This window comes from Stegastes partitus, unplaced genomic scaffold (assembly GCF_000690725.1).
Source record: "Stegastes partitus isolate 25-593 unplaced genomic scaffold, Stegastes_partitus-1.0.2 Scaffold1056, whole genome shotgun sequence".
NCBI lineage: Eukaryota > Metazoa > Chordata > Actinopteri > Pomacentridae > Stegastes > Stegastes partitus.
Genome location: NW_007578787.1, coordinates 54,369 through 72,346, shown reverse-complemented (window position 1 = coordinate 72,346; position 17,978 = coordinate 54,369). Strand labels below are relative to the sequence as shown.

At 41.3% G+C, this 17,978-nt stretch overlaps 3 protein-coding genes across 3 annotated transcripts; 1 reads left to right on the top strand and 2 right to left on the bottom strand.

The window, feature by feature from the left end:
• Positions 1-1,543: 1,543 nt before the first annotated feature.
• LOC103367506 (sperm-associated antigen 16 protein-like) lies at positions 1,544-2,353 on the bottom strand. The gene has a single exon (XM_008295539.1). It carries the CDS (start codon positions 2,351-2,353, stop codon positions 1,544-1,546), a length of 810 nt encoding a protein of 269 aa, XP_008293761.1.
• A 70-nt stretch (positions 2,354-2,423) lies between these two features.
• ndufb4 (NADH:ubiquinone oxidoreductase subunit B4) lies at positions 2,424-5,112 on the top strand. Its single transcript, XM_008295534.1, has 3 exons — positions 2,424-2,646; positions 3,871-4,014; positions 4,963-5,112. Exons 1-3 carry the CDS (start codon positions 2,470-2,472, stop codon positions 5,023-5,025), a joined length of 384 nt encoding a protein of 127 aa, XP_008293756.1. The 5' UTR covers positions 2,424-2,469; the 3' UTR covers positions 5,026-5,112.
• Positions 5,113-5,326: 214 nt separating this feature from the next.
• Positions 5,327-15,121, bottom strand: hgd (homogentisate 1,2-dioxygenase). The gene is made up of 14 exons (XM_008295533.1): positions 14,966-15,121; positions 13,667-13,738; positions 13,134-13,222; positions 12,940-13,045; positions 11,328-11,387; positions 11,137-11,228; positions 10,972-11,006; positions 10,763-10,842; positions 10,350-10,449; positions 8,529-8,653; positions 6,688-6,792; positions 6,431-6,557; positions 5,826-6,007; positions 5,327-5,699 (listed from the first exon to the last, which is right to left on the bottom strand). Exons 1-14 carry the CDS (start codon positions 14,978-14,980, stop codon positions 5,556-5,558), a joined length of 1,332 nt encoding a protein of 443 aa, XP_008293755.1. The 5' UTR covers positions 14,981-15,121; the 3' UTR covers positions 5,327-5,555.
• Between the last annotated feature and the right edge of the window lie 2,857 nt (positions 15,122-17,978).

Here is a 17,978-nt window from a genome sequence, read left to right as displayed (position 1 = left end):
ATCAACTGAATGTACTGCAAAATCCACAAGGTATATAAGACCACAGCTTCAATTATATCCCATGACCCTGGCGGAATAAAAACAACAACAGCAGGATAGTCTGTGTTGCCTGGTTGTCTCTTGCAAGCTAAACCATCTCTGCATTGCTAGACCTTGTGCCACTACCTTGAATTCTTGTTCTGACCTCCTCCAGGAGAACATATTGCCTATGAAAGCCATGTACGAATTGTAAATGCATAAGGGATTTAGTGTGATTTCACTGCAGATCATTTATTGCAATGTTAGCTGCATAAAGTTCCTGCCTAGTCTATTTAATGGCTTTATTTTCCACTCCAAACCCTATTACTGTGGTCGTCAGTGGAAAAATAAATACGCTCATGAGCAAGAGTGACTCTGATATTTTGCTGGTTTGTCTCTGAATGCAGCAGAATCCTGCTTTCCTGCTGTTAATAATTCTTGTTCTGAGTGGTGGAGTTCTGTTATATGCACTCTGTGGTAGCATAGCCACAGCTTGCTAGAGAATGCCCTCTTGTGGTTATATTCTACAATGCAACACGTCTAAACCTAAAAAACACAGAGCAATGACAAACTGAGAAATAGGTACATGTTCATCTAGACTGGGATCTAAATCAGAAGAACACAAAAAGTCATGCAAGCGATTAACTGAATTTTAGCGATCATGGTGACCAGAGATAAATCTATCTGTTCTACATCTGACAGTCTAATGCTGCCAGCCGCAGCCCACATGTCCTTATTTGTGCCAAACTGAGCTGAGTATTTAAGATGGTGCATTTTAAAGCAAGCGAAATAAAAAGAATACCGAGGTCTTCCCAAAAATCCCCTTTCCCACATGCAGCAATTACATCTTCCTCAGATTCCCCCAAAATGTTTAAAAAAAACATAACAACAACAAAAACAACATATGGATGTAATAATATTTAGCATTTTGTTAAATCATCCTGATTACATTACCTGCAACACGAACACAGGAAACTATATAAAACATCACTTCATGTAATAAAATGGATTGATCTGTTTGCCAATACGACAAGAGATGTAACAGATCAAATAAAACAAAAACCTGCATCATGTTTTATATCATTATGCAGCAATTTCACACTCAATTCATGTCATCTGCGCTTTAATTCAAACATGAGAAATTATATTTGAAGAGTTCATTTGCAAAAACAGATAACTCCATTTTTGTAGATTTTCAGAAAACTTTTGTTGTTGTTGTTGTTTGCTTGAGATAATATCAATCAGACTGAAGTTGAGTGGATTTGACTCAGTATGACGTGACAATAATAGAGATAACTTAAGACTGATTGATATTGTTTCAGGTAGACGATGGGAAAGTGGGTTTTCTGAAGGTTTGTGAAAATAGAGTTATCTGTTTTTGCAAATGAACTTTCTGCATATTGCAGCACAATTAAGCCAAAAATGCAAATTATTTTGGAAAGAGTGTGCACCTAAGGAGGAAGAACACACACAAAGAGAGTTACTGGAGATATTTACTGACACTGATTTATTGAGGAGATGCATATCAAGGGACATTAGCTTTCACTGACTGCACCCTGTTCTGCCTCCCAGGGCGCCGTGGAGATGCTGGAGGTCTTGGCTGGGTCACTGGACGCTCCCTGACACTTGGCTCTCCTGTCTTGTCCATGGATCCCTCCTCACCCCCACAGAAGGGGGAGTCATGCTCCGTTGACTGCCGGCTCTCCTGTCCTAGAGCTAAAGCCCCCAGCACCACCTGCCTTGAAACTGCTTGGTATTTTTCACTCATTCGCTTCAAAGCAAGTTCGGAGCCGTCGTACTGCACTTCGACCTTTCTCATCTCCTCGATGAGTCTGTTTTTCTCCTGGACCACACGCTTATGCTGCAGCCGATGGAGGTCTCTGGCTTTCTGGGCCCTCACCATCGTCTCAGCTGCGACGGAGACTGCCTGCCTGCACTCCTCCTTCTCCCGCCGGGCATTTTTTAGCTCCCTTTCCAGACGCTGGTTCTCAGTGTACACGTCCGGTACCACATCCACTCCGTCTGCATCCACCAGCCCTTTCTGTATCATCTCGGTCCACTCAGATTGAAAGCAGTTAAGTGTTTCTGTCATGCCTGTTTGGAAGAGAAAGCCGCGTAAAAAGTCGCTAACAGCAGGCGGTTTTTGTGTGCTGCTGCTGTTTTGCTTTTTAATAGCCCGGTCCTGGATGGCTTTCACGGCTGATTCCACGTATTCTTCCCCCTGTGTTAGGCTCCATTCGTCTTCTTGAAAAACCTCTTCATGTTGAAAGTCACTTTCAGCATCAACTGGGACGTCGTCGTCCTCTTTTTCTTTATTTTTGTGAGCAGTGTTCATTGCTTCACTTGACTCCTGCGACAGAAAGTTTGATGTTGCTGTGGCAACGGTGCGGCCACTCAACGCGAGATTTCACGAGTTCACGTTTGTCCTGTTCCATCCGCCATCAAACAATCATGGCGAACTACCGAGAGGCGCCTTTAGCCAGTCGGCCAGAAACATTGTCTCCAGACTATTATGATGTTTCCCCGGAAAAGAGGCGTCTTCAAGAAGCCAGGGCTGCAATACGAGCGAATTTGAAGAGGCAGTATCAGTTGAAAATCAGCAACCCGTTCACCCCCACGGAGCAGATTGTAAGTGGCTAGCTGCTAGCTAGCAATGTCAACCTCGAAGAGGTCACTAGCTCTTAGCTGCAATGCTAGACTCAGTATGTCACAGAGGTTGAACAAACGAAATTTCGTGAAGAAACGGTGTCCATCTTTATTAATACACATTAAAGTTAACGTTAACATTCGAGGTTATGTGACATTTGTGATATTTGTAACGATATTTTGATGTTAACGAGGAGCGTTAGCTAGCTAACAGTGATTCAGAACGTTGCAGACTAACATTTATACTGGAGTTTGATATTTCCTAAAAAAAAAAAAAAAAAGGCATGTTCTTGGATGATATTTATACTCTTTCATGTAAGAACTTTTAAGCTAAGCTGCATTATACAGTGTAATCTAAGTGGATACTTTATTTCCATGGCAGCCATGACTGCATAAGATAGAATTTAATTTTTTGTGTTACTGTCGTAAACGGCTGCATTTATTACTAAATTAAGGCAAATTGGTAAATCGACAAGTTACATTACGAGTTACATTTTTGCACCTCTAAGTGGGACGTTATTTAAAATATTTGTGTGGATATTTGGTACACACATCTTTCTATCCTGCAAATAAATTTACCCAAGGCCGGGCTGATAAATCGCTAGCTGTTTATACTGTCATTCTGTTTCTTGGTATCATAATTCGACTACTTCTACTTGCAGTATGTATTGTGGCCTTTTTCAAATCAGACCTTTTGACTTGTCATAATAGAAAGAACCTTAAATGTTTCTGATCGCGCTGCTGATGGCTCTGTTGGGTTCAGTTCTCCTGGTACATCTTGACAGTGACCAGCATAAACAATACATAGACCTGGGCATTGTATCATTAAAGTGTAATTCAGCCATAGGTAAAATAATATTACGTACTCTTGTGCTTTTCCTTCAGATACATGTCATAATATACATTGTAAACACAACTTGTCTTAGAAAAAAAAAAAACTCTTTCTTGGCTGTTTTTCTTCAGGTTTCTCCCCTTTTCTCTGTGAATTCTTATTTTTCCTGTGTTTTCCAATCCAAGGGTTTAAAGGCAAATCCAAAGATTTCTGAGACATTCAGACATTATTATGAGACAATGTTTACAAAAATGAATCAGTGACAGATTCCAACACATTCTTTCACATATTTTTTTATACTCTTCTTGTCTTAAATAGTTATTGGAGTCTTTACACAGGGTGGTAACTGAAATGTTATTACACTGTCTTTACAGGAAGATCCTGCCATAACAAGATGGGTGTATGCACGGGCCAACATCTACCCACACTTCAGACCCACATACAAGACATCTCTGTTGGGTGGGCTGTTTCTAATTGCGCCTGTCATTATCCTCTACTGGACCTTCAAGTCCGACAGGGTATGAGACAAGATACATGGCAGTCTTCTCTTTGCTTGATATGTCATCAGTCATTTAATGAAGAAGTCTTATCTGTTGCTTCTGATGGTGCATGTTTTGTAACCACATTGTCTTTTTGTATAATTTAAATCTGTAGTACAGATAGTTGCACATGCTAATAATGAAAACTGTATAAAGGCTGTATAAAGAGCATGTGACAGAGCAGAACCAAAACAGGAAAAAGAGGAGACAAGACTACATACACTCATATTGTTGCAGCTTAGGGACTGCTATTGTGCTGCAGGTGCCTGAATGTTTTTTTGATGTTTTTTTTTCCCCCATCCTTACTCATCTTCTTTGAATTGCTTATTATTTGGGCAATACTCAGTAACAATCTAGTGGTCAGAACATCAATGAATGTATTTGATATTATGCAATAACTTAGTATTAGCATAAGAACACCATCTTATAGTTGTGATTATTTTCCAGCTACTGCATTACACTGACAATACAGTTAACATTAATATTTTTGCCTAGATAATCTTAAAATGTGATTTGGTCACGAATGCCATCGTAGAAATCTGAAAAGCTATTTAGTTGAGGATTGGGACTCGTTATTCCCTTGTAGGTGCACGTTGAACTGCTTTCCCTTTTTTTTTGTCACAGATCCATTCACATTAGAAATGAATGCTTCTTTTGAAATGCTGCCTGCTTTCATTTTCCTCCCCATTGTTATGGAGATTCACCCTCTAAATCCTCACCAATTGAAATTCCAGCAAGAATTTGGTGCAATTGTCACACTGCTGGGCTATCATGTTCATCTCCCCCTCTCTGCTGGGAGGAAAAAAACTGCTTGAAAATCATAAAACATGCGGTTGAGAAAATGTCCGGAAGGTGAAGAGGGTGATATGACTTTGTTGCTATGGAAACTGTACTAACCCATCATCCTGTTTGTCGTCTTTTTTACAGGATAAGAAGGAGGCTCAGATTAAGGCTGGAACCCTTAATCGCAACTTCAGTTTGTCATCTTGAGCATTGATGTCGGAAGACCCACCGTCATGTTCTAAAGATGATGTCTGTAATTATTATTAACCGAATAAAATTATATTGTCAAACACAGTTATGTGACTTTAGTTTCTGAGAAAAAGTGTGAATGGTGGGAAAATGCACAGTAAATGTCAGCACAATTTGCATGTCTACATATGACTGTAGGGATGCTGCACACACACACAGGTACTATAACTGCATATTAACCAGCAGACTGAGGCAGTGAGGTTCAGCTTGGAGACAGGAGTGGATGGATTGTAGTATGACTTTTAAAAAACAAAACATGTAAGGTGGTGTTGTTTTATTGTGCAACTCCAATCTTAGTTATTTGTAAGAATATAATAATTTTAGTCCATCCGTAATTTTGTCAACAGATCTAAACAACACAAAGAAAGCCAAGTGCAGAAATCACTAAATTCTTGGTAGTTATTTGTAATGAAGTGAAATTTGGATTTTTATTTTCACATAAGATCTGTTTCAGTAATCTGGTCCAAATTTCTTTGAATTTAACAGTTCTACTGTTTGCTTGGCTTCCAGTTGGGGTTAAAGTGGCTGCGGAGAGGTTCCCAGCACTGGTAGTAGCTCTTGTCAAGCTTCTGGCACGTTTGTAGACCCCACTTAGTGACTGCCATGCTGAAGGACGACTCAAACATAAAAGCCTGGAGGGAGGAGAGGACATGAAACATATAATCCCTGATGGCATTGACGTGATTGTGCTGCAAAATAAAAAATCCCCAATTCTCTCTGATTAACCTTGACTTCATATGTTTATGTATATTTTTTACCATGGTTCCTTCAGCCACCCTCTCAGGTCTGAGCTCAGCAGTGCTGTTTTTCTCGAAGCACTCGGCGTCGGGGCCGTGCGGGGTCATGATGCTGTGGAGGCTGGCTCCTCCTGGCTGGAAACCTTCCTCTTTGGCCTCGTAGTGGCCTTTGATCAGACCCATGAATTCACTCATGCAGTTACCTAAAATGACAAGCAGGTGGCGCTGTAATACAACACTACACTGTGTACAACTTGCTGTAGAAAGAGCAAACTGTCGCACTGACTTCCACTAGATGGCCTTATAGATCTGCGATGAAAGCAAACAAAAGGTATCTGACTGTGGCAGGGCCTCTATTGAAATGAGTCATACAGCAGGTGGATTGTTGTCACCTACTGTCTTGACACTGGCTGGGTAAATGGACATTTTACCTTCTGGATGATTTGTTTCAGTCCATAATAGACTCAAACTACACTCACTAGACAGAATTTGATATTTCCATTTAAATTAGCATTCAAATTCCAGTGTCTTAACACTGTAGCGCCTAAGATTTATTGTTTCTGTCTGCCTCTCCTACGCTGCAAAATACGAACAAACCCCTTTCTTGTGTGCAGTTGTGGTCTTACGGTGGTAGTATGGCGGACGGAAGGTGTGGTCAGCAACACCCCATCTTGGAGGGAAGATGACAAAGTCAGCGATGGCCACACCTGGTCGTGTGGATTTGGCAGTTAGCACGGTAAAGATGGATGGATCCTACAGGAAGATCGAATAAATTAATCTGTGACAGTTAAGAGCACGGCTATCTTTAAGGGTGTCAGAAACTAATGAAGTATGCTCTATGTGACTTAAAAACGACGCAGTGATTACGTCCTTAAACTCTCACCGCATGATCGAAGGCCACACAGTTGATAACCATAAAGTTCTTCAGGTTGTATTTGTAAGGTGTGTAGTTCCCGTGCCAAGCAACCACATTGAACGGAGAGAAATCCTACGTGCAGAGCACAGAACAAAACAAATAAGAGGAGTCTACCCAAGCAACAAACACAAAAGACTTTAAATTGAGCTTTTCACAGGGAAAAAGGAACAATGAATAATGTCTTTGTAATCTTAAATTTCCAGAGAGAGTACTTCTTGACATAAAGAGAAAAAAAAATGGTCATAATGAAAAGGGTTGATTGTGAAAGAGGGTGTGCTTCTTTCATTCTTTCTTCTCTTTCATTCCCCCCGTTCTTTGTGATACGAGGCTCCAGGTATTATGGGGTAATTGGCTTCACAATCAAACTTTCCCAAACTTTGAGCATTTTGACGCTCGCGGCGGCGTAGTTATGGGGGGAGGGAGCAGCAGCAACAGTGGGTGCAGAGATATTTCTTTATCTTGATTGTTAAAACCACAGCAATTTTATATAGTTTCTCTGTTCTGATAATGTCACTGCAAAAAAGACATTCAACAGCAGCTCTAAAATCAATATAGTTCATTACAACTCAAGCTGCCTCCATACTGACCTCCGTGCTCCTTCCACACATGCTCTTGTACATTTCCACACGCAAACAGCTGATACACACTAACATTAAAAACTAACAAATACATATACATACGTTGACGCACATGAATAAAATGACACACATAACTAATAAACACTCACATAAAAACTTAACACACACTCAATTGGCAACAGTTGCCGCACAAAAAGGCCTTTGGGAAACCCAGTGCAGGTAATTTCTTGGACATTCATCTGTGATAACTCCACTACATTCGATTAAAATGAGGGAAAAAATGGAGGAGAGCAAGCACTTGCACACACATGCACACAAAACACAAACATATTGGCCCAGTCAAGCAAATAATAAGTTAATTTGAGCAATTTCAGCACTCTGCGGGGGAACAAAACAGCAGGACCAGACAGGAGCAGCAGCATCTTCCCTGAGATGAGGCCTGTGTCCCCCCCCCCCCCAACCCACCCCCCATCTTATTTTCTTACCCCTGTAGCCTCCCTCTCCAGGCTCGGGGAAGGGTGGACACCAGGAAAAGAGTGTCGCCTCTGACCCCCAGCACATAACTGCTCAAGTAAAGGCAGCGAGGAAGATGGAAAAAGGTTTGCTTTGCTTCAAAAAAGACACTATCCTGCCCTTGTGTACTTCTTACGATGAATAATAACAGTGTGGTTTGACATGGTTTCCACGGTTACAACCCCCCCAACCCCCTCCCCTGACAAATCTCTCCTCCCACCTCCTCCCTGTCTCAGTAAAAAACCTCCTGTCAGACATTATGTGTCGATCCAATTATGCGCCCAACAGGACATTTCGGGAGGGGGAGGATCATTCCCTGAGCGAAATATGGTGAAATTAATGCTTAACTTGGAAAAGGTTTTTCCTACAAAGCAGAGCTTCACAGGTACACTGTCTGCAGCTCCAGAATGCCTTAACTAATTATGAGTGATTAAGACTCATAAGGGAGTCGAGGCGGAAACCTGCTGAATGGATAACAGCTAACGCTTCGATATTAAATCATCAGGGATGGAAATTCAGGCAGCAGGAGCAGCTAATGGATCATATGCTTCACTTGGACAGTTTCCTGTTAGTCGTCGCAGTTCGATGGTGTTAACTGAAGCAAACGCAAACCTTGAATGGGGTAATAGGGCAAGTGTGCTGCACGCGTATGTCCCTGTCAGCGTGTACATGTGCGAGTACAGTGACACGCACAGACTTAAATGTCACAATAACCACCTGTTGGCAAGCAAACAGCTTTCCTTGGTACTTGTTGATGACGGTGTAACCGGTGGACACTTCGCGATCCTCGTACCATGCGACTGGACACAGGAAATCTCTGGGGTTGGCCAGACCGTTGGCTCCTGCAAAACATGTACACATGAGCGCAGCTGATAAATGGCAACTTTACAATGACACTACATGAAACTTCCTTCTATTCAAGAGTCAAGTTCCTGAGGAGTTGTTCACCAAATTTCATGGTAATCCACCTTAAAGTTGTGGAGATGTCACATTTTAAGCCACAAATGTCAAGCTCTTCGTCATGTTGGAGAGGAAGTCAGGGAATCAAGTCAGTAGGTTTTATCCTCCTGGGACCACGAATGTCTGTCTGTGATTTAAGATATTTCAGTGTGATGGGCTGGCTGACTGACTGAGCAGCAGACGAACTGACTGGATAAAAGTCACAGATTGACAGAGAAAAGTGTGAACAGTTTAGACAGCAGTAGGATATTGTGAGAAACATTTGTAAAGAGGTTAGTGTGCAGAATGCATAAAGCAATTTTGCCTAGGTTGACCACTACAATGGGTTTGGAATGAAGCAATCAAGGTGTGTTTGAAGTGTAGCTGTTTGGCTGTAATTCAAGGGGTTTAACTGAAGTCCTGCATTAACTGTATAGGATTTTTTTTACATCGCCCCTCAATGCTTACAGGCTCAAAAGAAACTGGACACACCATTATATTTATAAATGTAAGGGTTATTTTTAATTCTTGGATGCAAATCCTTTGCAGTCAAGGAAAACTTGATGTGTGGAACACATGAACATAACTAAATACTGAGTTTCCTCCTTTGAAACACTTTGCCAGGCCTTCACTGCAGCCATCCTCAGTTTCTGCTTGTTAGTGGGTCTTTCTGCCCTTAATTTTGTCGTCTGTAAATGAAAAGCATTCTAATTTGGGTCGAAGAATATTTCCTTGTTTGCCTTACGAAGCTCTTGCGTTGCCTTTGTACAATAAAGCACTGTCCTATTAGTTTTGCAGTATTTAAGTGAATCTGAGCAGAAAGTAAAAGACCTCAGAATTTATCCTGTTACTTCTCGCAGCGGTCACATCATTGATAAGCACCAGCAACTCAGTTCTATTGGCAGCCATACATGCCATTGGCATAACACTGCCTCCACCATGTTTGACAGATGATGTGCTCTGCTTTGAATCATAAGCCATTCCTTTCCTTATCCATGTTTGTCTTTTCCCATCATTCTAAGTGTAATGTGGCCTTTCCGTTCCTAAGTGATACCAGTGGTTTGCATTTTAAGGTAAACTTTCTGTATTTACAGTCATGAAGGCATCTCTTGGTTGTAGGCTTTGACAATGATGCCTACATCCGCCAGAGCGAGCTTCGTTGGATGTTGTGCAGGGGTTTTCTCCAACAAGGAAAGACTTCTGCGATCATCAGCTTTTTTTTTGGTGTAGCTGATCTCGCCAGTGCATTCTTTCATGTTAAGAATGTACCCAGTTCTTGTTTTGGCTTGTTTCTTCAAAATAATAATGGCGTCCTTCATTTGCATTAGCACCTCTTTGGACGACATATTGAGGGTTAAATGGAACCGCTACAAAAATGCTAATTCAACACTCAGAATCAACTCCAGACCTTTTATCTTCTTAAATTGCCATGAAATAATGAGGTTAAACTTTACACTTTAATTGCATCTCGCTTAATTTCAAATCTATTGTGGTGGAGTACAGAGGCAAAGTACAAAAATGGTCTCAGTGTCCAAATACTTATGGATCTGATTGTATACTGCACATATTGACACTTACAAACATCATAGAAATACAAACCTATAGGTCCCAGATCAGGGAGTTCAAAATGGGCTCCGTACACCTCCAGTATGTAGCCTCTGGTTGCTCCAAACACATCCACACTGAAGCGCATCCCTTGCTGGGGAAAAAAATAAAAAATATGAAAAGTGGCAGTGAGAGGAAAGTTAGTGCTGTTATGTATCAAATGTGGGCTGCATCAATGCTGAGGGGACTTTGGGGTTCATGGACTAATGTGTTTGGAAAAATACACGTGCTGCAGTCCTTGTGGTCAGGCTTTCTGTAGCTTAAAACCCCTTTCCACTGTTATTTATTTTTAAGGTCACTTTTGAATAGCGCCAAACCATGTCTCTAAATATGGTAAGTGGGGTGTGGGGGCAGACACAATGGTAGATTTCTGAGAAAACCGGGGAGATGAAAAACATACAACCCACCTGGATGACACATATCTCGTTCGGCTCGACCATCATCTTCCCAAACTCTGTGGTGATCAAGATCTCACCCTGCTGGGGGACTAGAGACACAAACAGACAAAGAGAGCGGCGGAGAGAAGAAAATTTGAGGGAGACGAAGGACTGAGGATTGAGCTATCATTGCTCTTGTGATAGATGACAGTGAAAACATCAACAACCCTTTCCCTCACCAATCAGAAAGTCTCCGTCTGAGTTGTTGAAGCACCTGGAACAAAAAAAAAAAGAAAGAGCTTTGAAGTCATTGTCAAAGCGCAACCGAGGATTTTATATTTTTAATTCATGAAAATACTTTTTGTTACACGAAGAGATATATATGCATTCAAATACACACTCACCTGTCAACCATTGAGGTGTTACAGGTGAACATATGGATGCCGATGCCATTGCGAGATTTGGCATCTCCAGCACCACAGACAGTATGTAGACCCTGAAACACACAGAAGAACACAATCCCAATCAATGAACAGAGAAGAAAATAATATTATGAAGAAAAAACCCCCATAAATAAAAAACGAGTGGGACTTACAGCCACAAAGTCCACTTTCTTCTCTGTAGATTTGGGGATGGCGAACGGCAGCCATCGCAGCTGTGAAGAAATATCAGCATCAGAAACATTTTATTTTGAAAATACAGAAAATTTTAAGGAATTCATTGGTCAAGGAAAAGATTAAGGGCTTCCTCAGTTAGCTTCTTACTATGACCAATGAGATTCAGCATAAACCCATTTGATTGTTTGAGCCTTGTACGTTTTTGTGGGCTTTTTTTAATTAATTAATTTTTTTAATCAAATTGAGAATGATATTGGCGGTGTTCATATAGAAAAAGATGGACCTAAGACGGAATAGGAAGATCCCACTCAATGACAAGAAAGCGCTTTATTCACAAAAGACAAACTATTTGAAGCCATCCATATCATGACCCTGCACTGCAGATGCCTTTAGTTTGAGTGGAATCAATCTTGTCATGTAGTCTAACTCATTTCAAGAGCAAAAAGAAGAGCATTTAACTGGCAGCCCCAAAGATCTCCGTTTTGTTGTCTTTGATGGCACCTATGGCAATAGGCGGTAATCGTAGGTATGATTTTGAACATCCCTTCCTAGACATCCAAACAGCGTTGCCTGTGTGACACAGACAGTCACTTGGCGCCTCGGCCATATGTCCGTAACAATTCGAAAGCACCACAAATGGAAACAAAAAGGGAATGTCTTCTGCGACAAAAACAAAAAAAACAGTGTGCTGCTTCACACACGATAGCTCGTGAACAAGTCTGTTGCATTAGCCCTGCCTATTACTACTTCTACTACCACAACTACTGGGTGATGGAGGTACCTTACTAACATTGACTGGAAAAAAAAGTCTGTGACGTCATCCACAGGATTCCTCAACAGCGGTTTTGAAGTTCACTGCGGTGGCTCCAGCTGTCGCCATCTTGGCAGTCTTCCTAACCCGACTAAAATCCGCAAATTGGTGGATCGTCAGTGGAACTGTGGCGGGCTGTGCAAACGTCTTTGGGCGACTGACTGTGTTCCAACACCTATCACTCAAATCACCTTTCACATCCTATCACCCTTAACTATGCATACGTTTAAGCTTTAATACACTTTAAATGAGACAGTTGTATATAAAAATCTCTCCTGTACATGGAAAGAAAAATGGAAATAAGCTATAGAGGCTAAAATGGTTTTTGTGACAGGCTGTAAACATGTTTATTTCTGCTGTAAAGCTGGGCATTTTAACGTGGGGATCAATTAGATTGACTCACTTTTGGAACATGAGTTTTAACTGGGCATTCATGGAACTTTTGCATTAGAAGTTGCAGTGCGGTAACTAACTCTGTCGAGCTTGTGTAGGACTGTCGACAGGGAACTCCAGTTCATAATATCGTGACTGAAAGCCCGTTTGTATAATTTCATCATAGGTCATAGGTTCAGTCACCATTGTGTTACCGTATTTAATGACAGATAGTGACCTAGCACACATATCTTTCAATCAAAGTGTTCGAGACTGCCACTTTATCTTCAGCCTATTTTTTCGACTTTTAAAAAATATTAAACATTTATTTAGGGGCTTAAAAAGAGCCCCACTTTCCTTTCTTAAACCAAATCTAAAATTGGCAGGGACTCTTCCTGCTGATATACCTGGTTGGGATCAGGCTCCACTTCGTTCCAGTTCTCTGTGAGATCCCCACAGGGTGCTGGGGTAAAAGGCTTGTGTTTAACAGATGGAAGGATGCGGTACAACCAGCTAGAAAGAGAGGAGAGGACAGTGTTTAATTACTCATGATACTTATGATCCATTTGGCCTGGATGGGATGATTAACAAAGATGACCACCTCCTTTTGTTGGCTGGACGTGGGCAGGTGAAGGCAGAGCCAGAGAGCTGCTCAGAATAGAGGCCGTATGGGCAGACCTGAGGATTGTTCTGTGGAGACAGAGTACATTACCAGAATGTTAATGATTGGTGCCATGCAATGTATCAGACTGGAAGGTTTGACTGAGACACAATCAGAAATAAAGACATGTTAAGCTTAAAGTCTTTTTCGTTTTTTTCAAATAACCAAAATAGACAAAACATTCAAACTCAAGATTCTGATAGATTTAGTAGATTTTGCAGTCCTCATCTCAAGTTATTTTGGAGTCACATAAAAGAGGACACTCCATGTTTTGGAGCTGACTATAAGTCTATTAGGATTAATTTTTGATGTTTCCTCAGAAACTGTGAAGAGTCACTCCTCCTAGTCCCCGTGGTGCCGTATTAATAATTCATTCAGTTCACTTAAGTACAAAATTTAGCAGAATTAATGAATAAACAGCAGATAAAATGAATGCCAAAATGAGCCCTGTGTGTGTGTGCTTTGTGTGCTACCTGTCCCTCAGGTAGGGATCCAGGACAACGAGGGTCTTCAGATGCCAGCTCATTCCCGAAACCACTCAGGTACTGAAAGAGACAGACAAACACTCAAGTGAAGGCAAGTTAAAGTGAAAAATAAAAAATACATCATGCGGCTTCATTGTAATGCAGGATAAATGTCTTCATGCTGGTTATAATTAAATTTGAAGGCTTGTCATTAAGGCTTGTCTTTTTGTTAATTGTTGTCATATTGATTCACATTAGATCTATCACAAAACAAACTGCAGTTATGCCAAATTTCCCCCCTTGCAGTCATCCATTATTTTTGTGTTATTGTGTTACTGAAACAGGCTAATTACGCTCACATCCTCCACAGTACTTTTTGATCAATATGTCAATTCTGATAGGATTATTACTCTACTATCGCACACCAGCAGTGATCAGCAACCCCGCCGCAGAAAAACATGAACCTGGCACAATGTAAACACATCTTGCTGAGTCATTGTTAGTCTGCAAAGAGCAGGCTCACAGGCATAGATGGTTTCCATATGTGCGCGTCCATGTGAGTACACCCGAGGCTCCAGTGTGACCCTCGTGAAAGAATGGTATGTGAAGTAGGATTTGATTCATTTTAAAGGTTTGTTTCAAGTTAGAGAAGCAAAAAACAGAAATCTAGCACTTGGAAATCACACAGAGAAGGAATTTCGATCACTTTTATTCTAATAGTCTATTGTTCCAAACTTTTTGAAGAGCAGTGTGATCATGTCCTTATGTGCTCAACAGTTTGGCCTTTAAAATATCAATATCATGATATGTATCATGACAATGATGCTTTAATCAGATTAGGACTAAAGCAACTACACCATACAGGACTAAATGCAACATTTATATGGCTGCAACTCTGCAAAAATGAAAATATAGTGTAAAAATTGTTTTAAAGTTCACTTTCTTTCTTTCATTAAATTGAAGCATTAACTGAAATACGAATAACTCCTTTGAGCTGTTGAAGCCTTTAAGTCCACATCTGGGCAGCTGCTGAATGCAGCGCTCTGATTGGTTGGAGGGAACGCCTCTCTCCAGTCTGCTGGTCTGCGGCTATGACAGCTATGAACGGTTTAATTTCGCACATTTCTGGTGCAGGATATACAAACAACAGCTAAAGTATCTCATTTTCGGAATCGTAAAGACCTGCAGCATGTTTGTACTTTCATCCACAGGCACAGGAATAATTCAGAAACTTTAGTGCGCAGCTCCCAGCAATGACAAATAAACATTTATCGAGGTTAGAAATAATAAAAGTAACTGCCGTCTTACCTTAAGTCCAGCCATTGTGGTGTCTGTTAAAACTTTCCTCGCAGCTGCTTAGTGTTTCAGAGGTTACAAATTAACTTGCAGTTTCTCTCTGCCTCACTCTTTATGTATCCCCCCCTTCGACCAAAATCCACTTCAGGACGAGTGCATGCCGGTTTGTGGACTGGGAGAAAAAGTGGGCCGGATTTATGCTCTTTCTCAATATGGGTTTAATTAGGCCTTGACTGGCTCCGTGACGCAACAGCTGGGTGTCATGCAGAGGGAAGAGGACGGGTCGGATGGCCAAAATGTGCGCAAAGAAGGGCCAGAGTCAGTGCCAAGACAAACAAGGACCCAGAGCGCAGAGTGCAACACACAGGTAACAAATATGCATTTCATGAGAGGGAAGAGTTACATCTCCCAGGCATGGTTTCTGTGGTCACAAACATCCTGGAATAGGAAGAAAAGCGAAGGCTGGCTGCCAGAAACTCATAATATCTAGTAGCTGAGATATTCTGCAGATTATAATGAAATAAGGAAAATAATCAGCTAATAATTGTGGTTAAAAACCTTTTTCATCATGGTTAAATTGTGGTGACCTTTTACGCACTGCGCGCGCAAACAGTGGTGCCATGTACAACCTCACGTCCTTTAAAACAAACATCGAAGTTTATAAAAATTAAAAAAAGTATTTAATGAAGTGTATAGATTGCCAGATTTACTATAATCTATTTTGATTATAAATTGGTGTTTATTCTGAGGGCAAATTGAAATGTTTGCACTACAATTGAGGAGACCAATCCTCCACATCAGTGCGCCATCGCCTCTCTTAATTCCGTCATGCTTAACAGAGTTGTTGTTTTATGTAAAGTGATTCCGCAAATTAATCAACTCCCCCTAAAACCAGCATTAGCCCGATAACCTGTGTATGCTGCGGCGAGCACATCATTCTAGATATAGTGGAAAAGACCGCAAAAAGGCCCCTAAAAAAAGGCCTATACATTAGTTTACGCAAAATTTATTCAGTTCATTTCTCGGAATAGGTGGTCAAACGAGGTGTACCTAATGTCCCCCATGCAGCATGTATCAAAAAGAATCAATTTCGCCTTTCTCATTCTTGCCTCGCTTCCCCCTGCTTGTCTATTTCTTTTCTCTTTTTTGGGGAGGTGTTGGGGAAGGGTAAATGATGGCAATTCTCATAGCGAGGCGCAAATAAACTCGCCGCGGCAGAAGTAACTGTTCTCCGGCGAGGCGTGCAGTCAGACCCGGGCCTCCCGCTGGCAGGCAGTCAGGGTGCTGTGCCAAAGACGAGAAAGCCCAATGGCAGGAAAATATCACGTCCCAGTCTCCGGAAATTGATCTGCTCCTTGTATGGAGAAAGAAAATGAGCGATTTTAATTTCATCCCCGAGTCTGATGATAGAATTCTAGAGTATCTGGGTCCAATCCGGATGGTGCCTGTGTGTTTTAAGAGAAGCAGGAATAGCTGGAGACGGGAGAGAGGACGCTGTTGTTGCCTACTGACAGTTATATCTATGCATGCGTAAGTGGGCCATAAATGCTTTGTTATTAGATGCCTGCTGAATTCAATAGCTTGATGGTAAATGGTACACTCACCTGGCACAGTCTATCCCCATATGCATAAACAAGCAATCTCTCTCTCCCCCCCCCCTCTCTCTCTCTCTCACACACACACACAGTTACAAGTTTATCCTGTACTGTGATGGCATCTTTAGCCTTTCACACCACAAACAAGTTCACAAGCTGTCACATATACATACAATGTTTGAGCATTTTGCCCCCCTTAGTCTTATTCTCACCATTAAAGGATCACTTTGGCAAAATGCACACAGCAAAACAACATGTCTTGCCATGCAAATTATTTTTGTTTCTTATTGACTTGTGTTTGGCTTTACTAACGCCACTACCCCACTGAAATGGACACAACTGCAGTTCTGTAAGCACTCCTCACTGTGGGCTTTTACGGTGACATTTTGATATTTTACTTTGAGCATAATTCAACTGTATTAAAGTCGCACAAATCTCAAAGACAGATCAGTCAAACTATCAACATCACGAGACTAAAACTCTCTGCATGGCTATTTGAGGAAACATTATTGTGTTATTTGGGTGAATTAAGCCTTTAAATGCCCTGCACACCCACACAGGTGTTTTCACAGTTATTCTGCCCGAGTGAACCACTGTTCTAGTGTTAGGCTGATTAACCGGCTGATTAAATGCCATTCTGAGATAATCTTCATCCGCTGATTATCAGAGAGGTGGCTACAGGGGCTACGTTGGGTCGGTCCGCACTAGCTACGCTGGGTCTGGGGCTGCGAAGTTTAAAATTAGCAGGAAACTTTGCAAAACAAGAGCTTGAGTAGAGCCGGCATAGGTCGCAATTCCAAATACGTTATTAGATGAGCTAAGATATAGAAATCTGTAAACAGCAGCGCAGCACAGAGGCATTGGAGCAAATGGAGACCATGTCAGTGTTCATTGAAGTTCAGTAGTTTATTGTATCCTTTTCTTTTATCATCGGTAAATTGTTGTATGTATTTTACTGCATGCAGAACAACATCATATCGACATTTGTAGAACAGCCTTGCTCTCTACGCATCGACATCGGCCATAAAAAAACACATACCAGTCAATGACTACACTGTTCAGGCTAAGGATGAATGAATTTATATTGATGCACCAAGAAGAATTCTATAGGCATACACTGTTTCATCACAACAAGTGCAACCATAGACTGTACACAAAAGATGGACTCTGGTTCTGAAAGTGAAACCAATGTGAAAGTGCCTTCAACAGGCATTGTTTCTTATGACCAGCAGGGGGCGACTCCTGTAGTTGCAAACAGAAGTCTGATTGTATAGAAGTCTATTGTAGTACTACTACCCGACTTCTAACTTGATTCATTACCACAGTAAACGTTTTCCTAGTGACTCTATTGTCTCAATTGCTTGTTTCCGGTCTTCCTCAGTACAGCTTGATGTTCATTTCATAACGTATAACTCCATTTAGAGCAAAAT

Excerpts from the sequence above, each read along its gene's own strand:
- ndufb4 (XM_008295534.1), top strand. The coding sequence starts at position 2,470 with ATGGCGAACTACCGAGAGGCGCCTTTAGCCAGTCGGCCAGAAACATTG. Across the intron at positions 2,647-3,870 it reads TCACCCCCACGGAGCAGATT|GAAGATCCTGCCATAACAAG; the intron begins GTAAGTGGCTAG and ends CTGTCTTTACAG. Across the intron at positions 4,015-4,962 it reads GGACCTTCAAGTCCGACAGG|GATAAGAAGGAGGCTCAGAT; the intron begins GTATGAGACAAG and ends TCTTTTTTACAG.
- LOC103367506 (XM_008295539.1), bottom strand. The coding sequence starts at position 2,353 with ATGAACACTGCTCACAAAAATAAAGAAAAAGAGGACGACGACGTCCCA.
- hgd (XM_008295533.1), bottom strand. Across the intron at positions 11,007-11,136 it reads AACACCTCAATGGTTGACAG|GTGCTTCAACAACTCAGACG; the intron begins GTGAGTGTGTAT and ends TTTTTGTTCCAG. Across the intron at positions 8,654-10,349 it reads CCCTGATCTGGGACCTATAG|GAGCCAACGGTCTGGCCAAC; the intron begins GTTTGTATTTCT and ends CATGTTTTGCAG.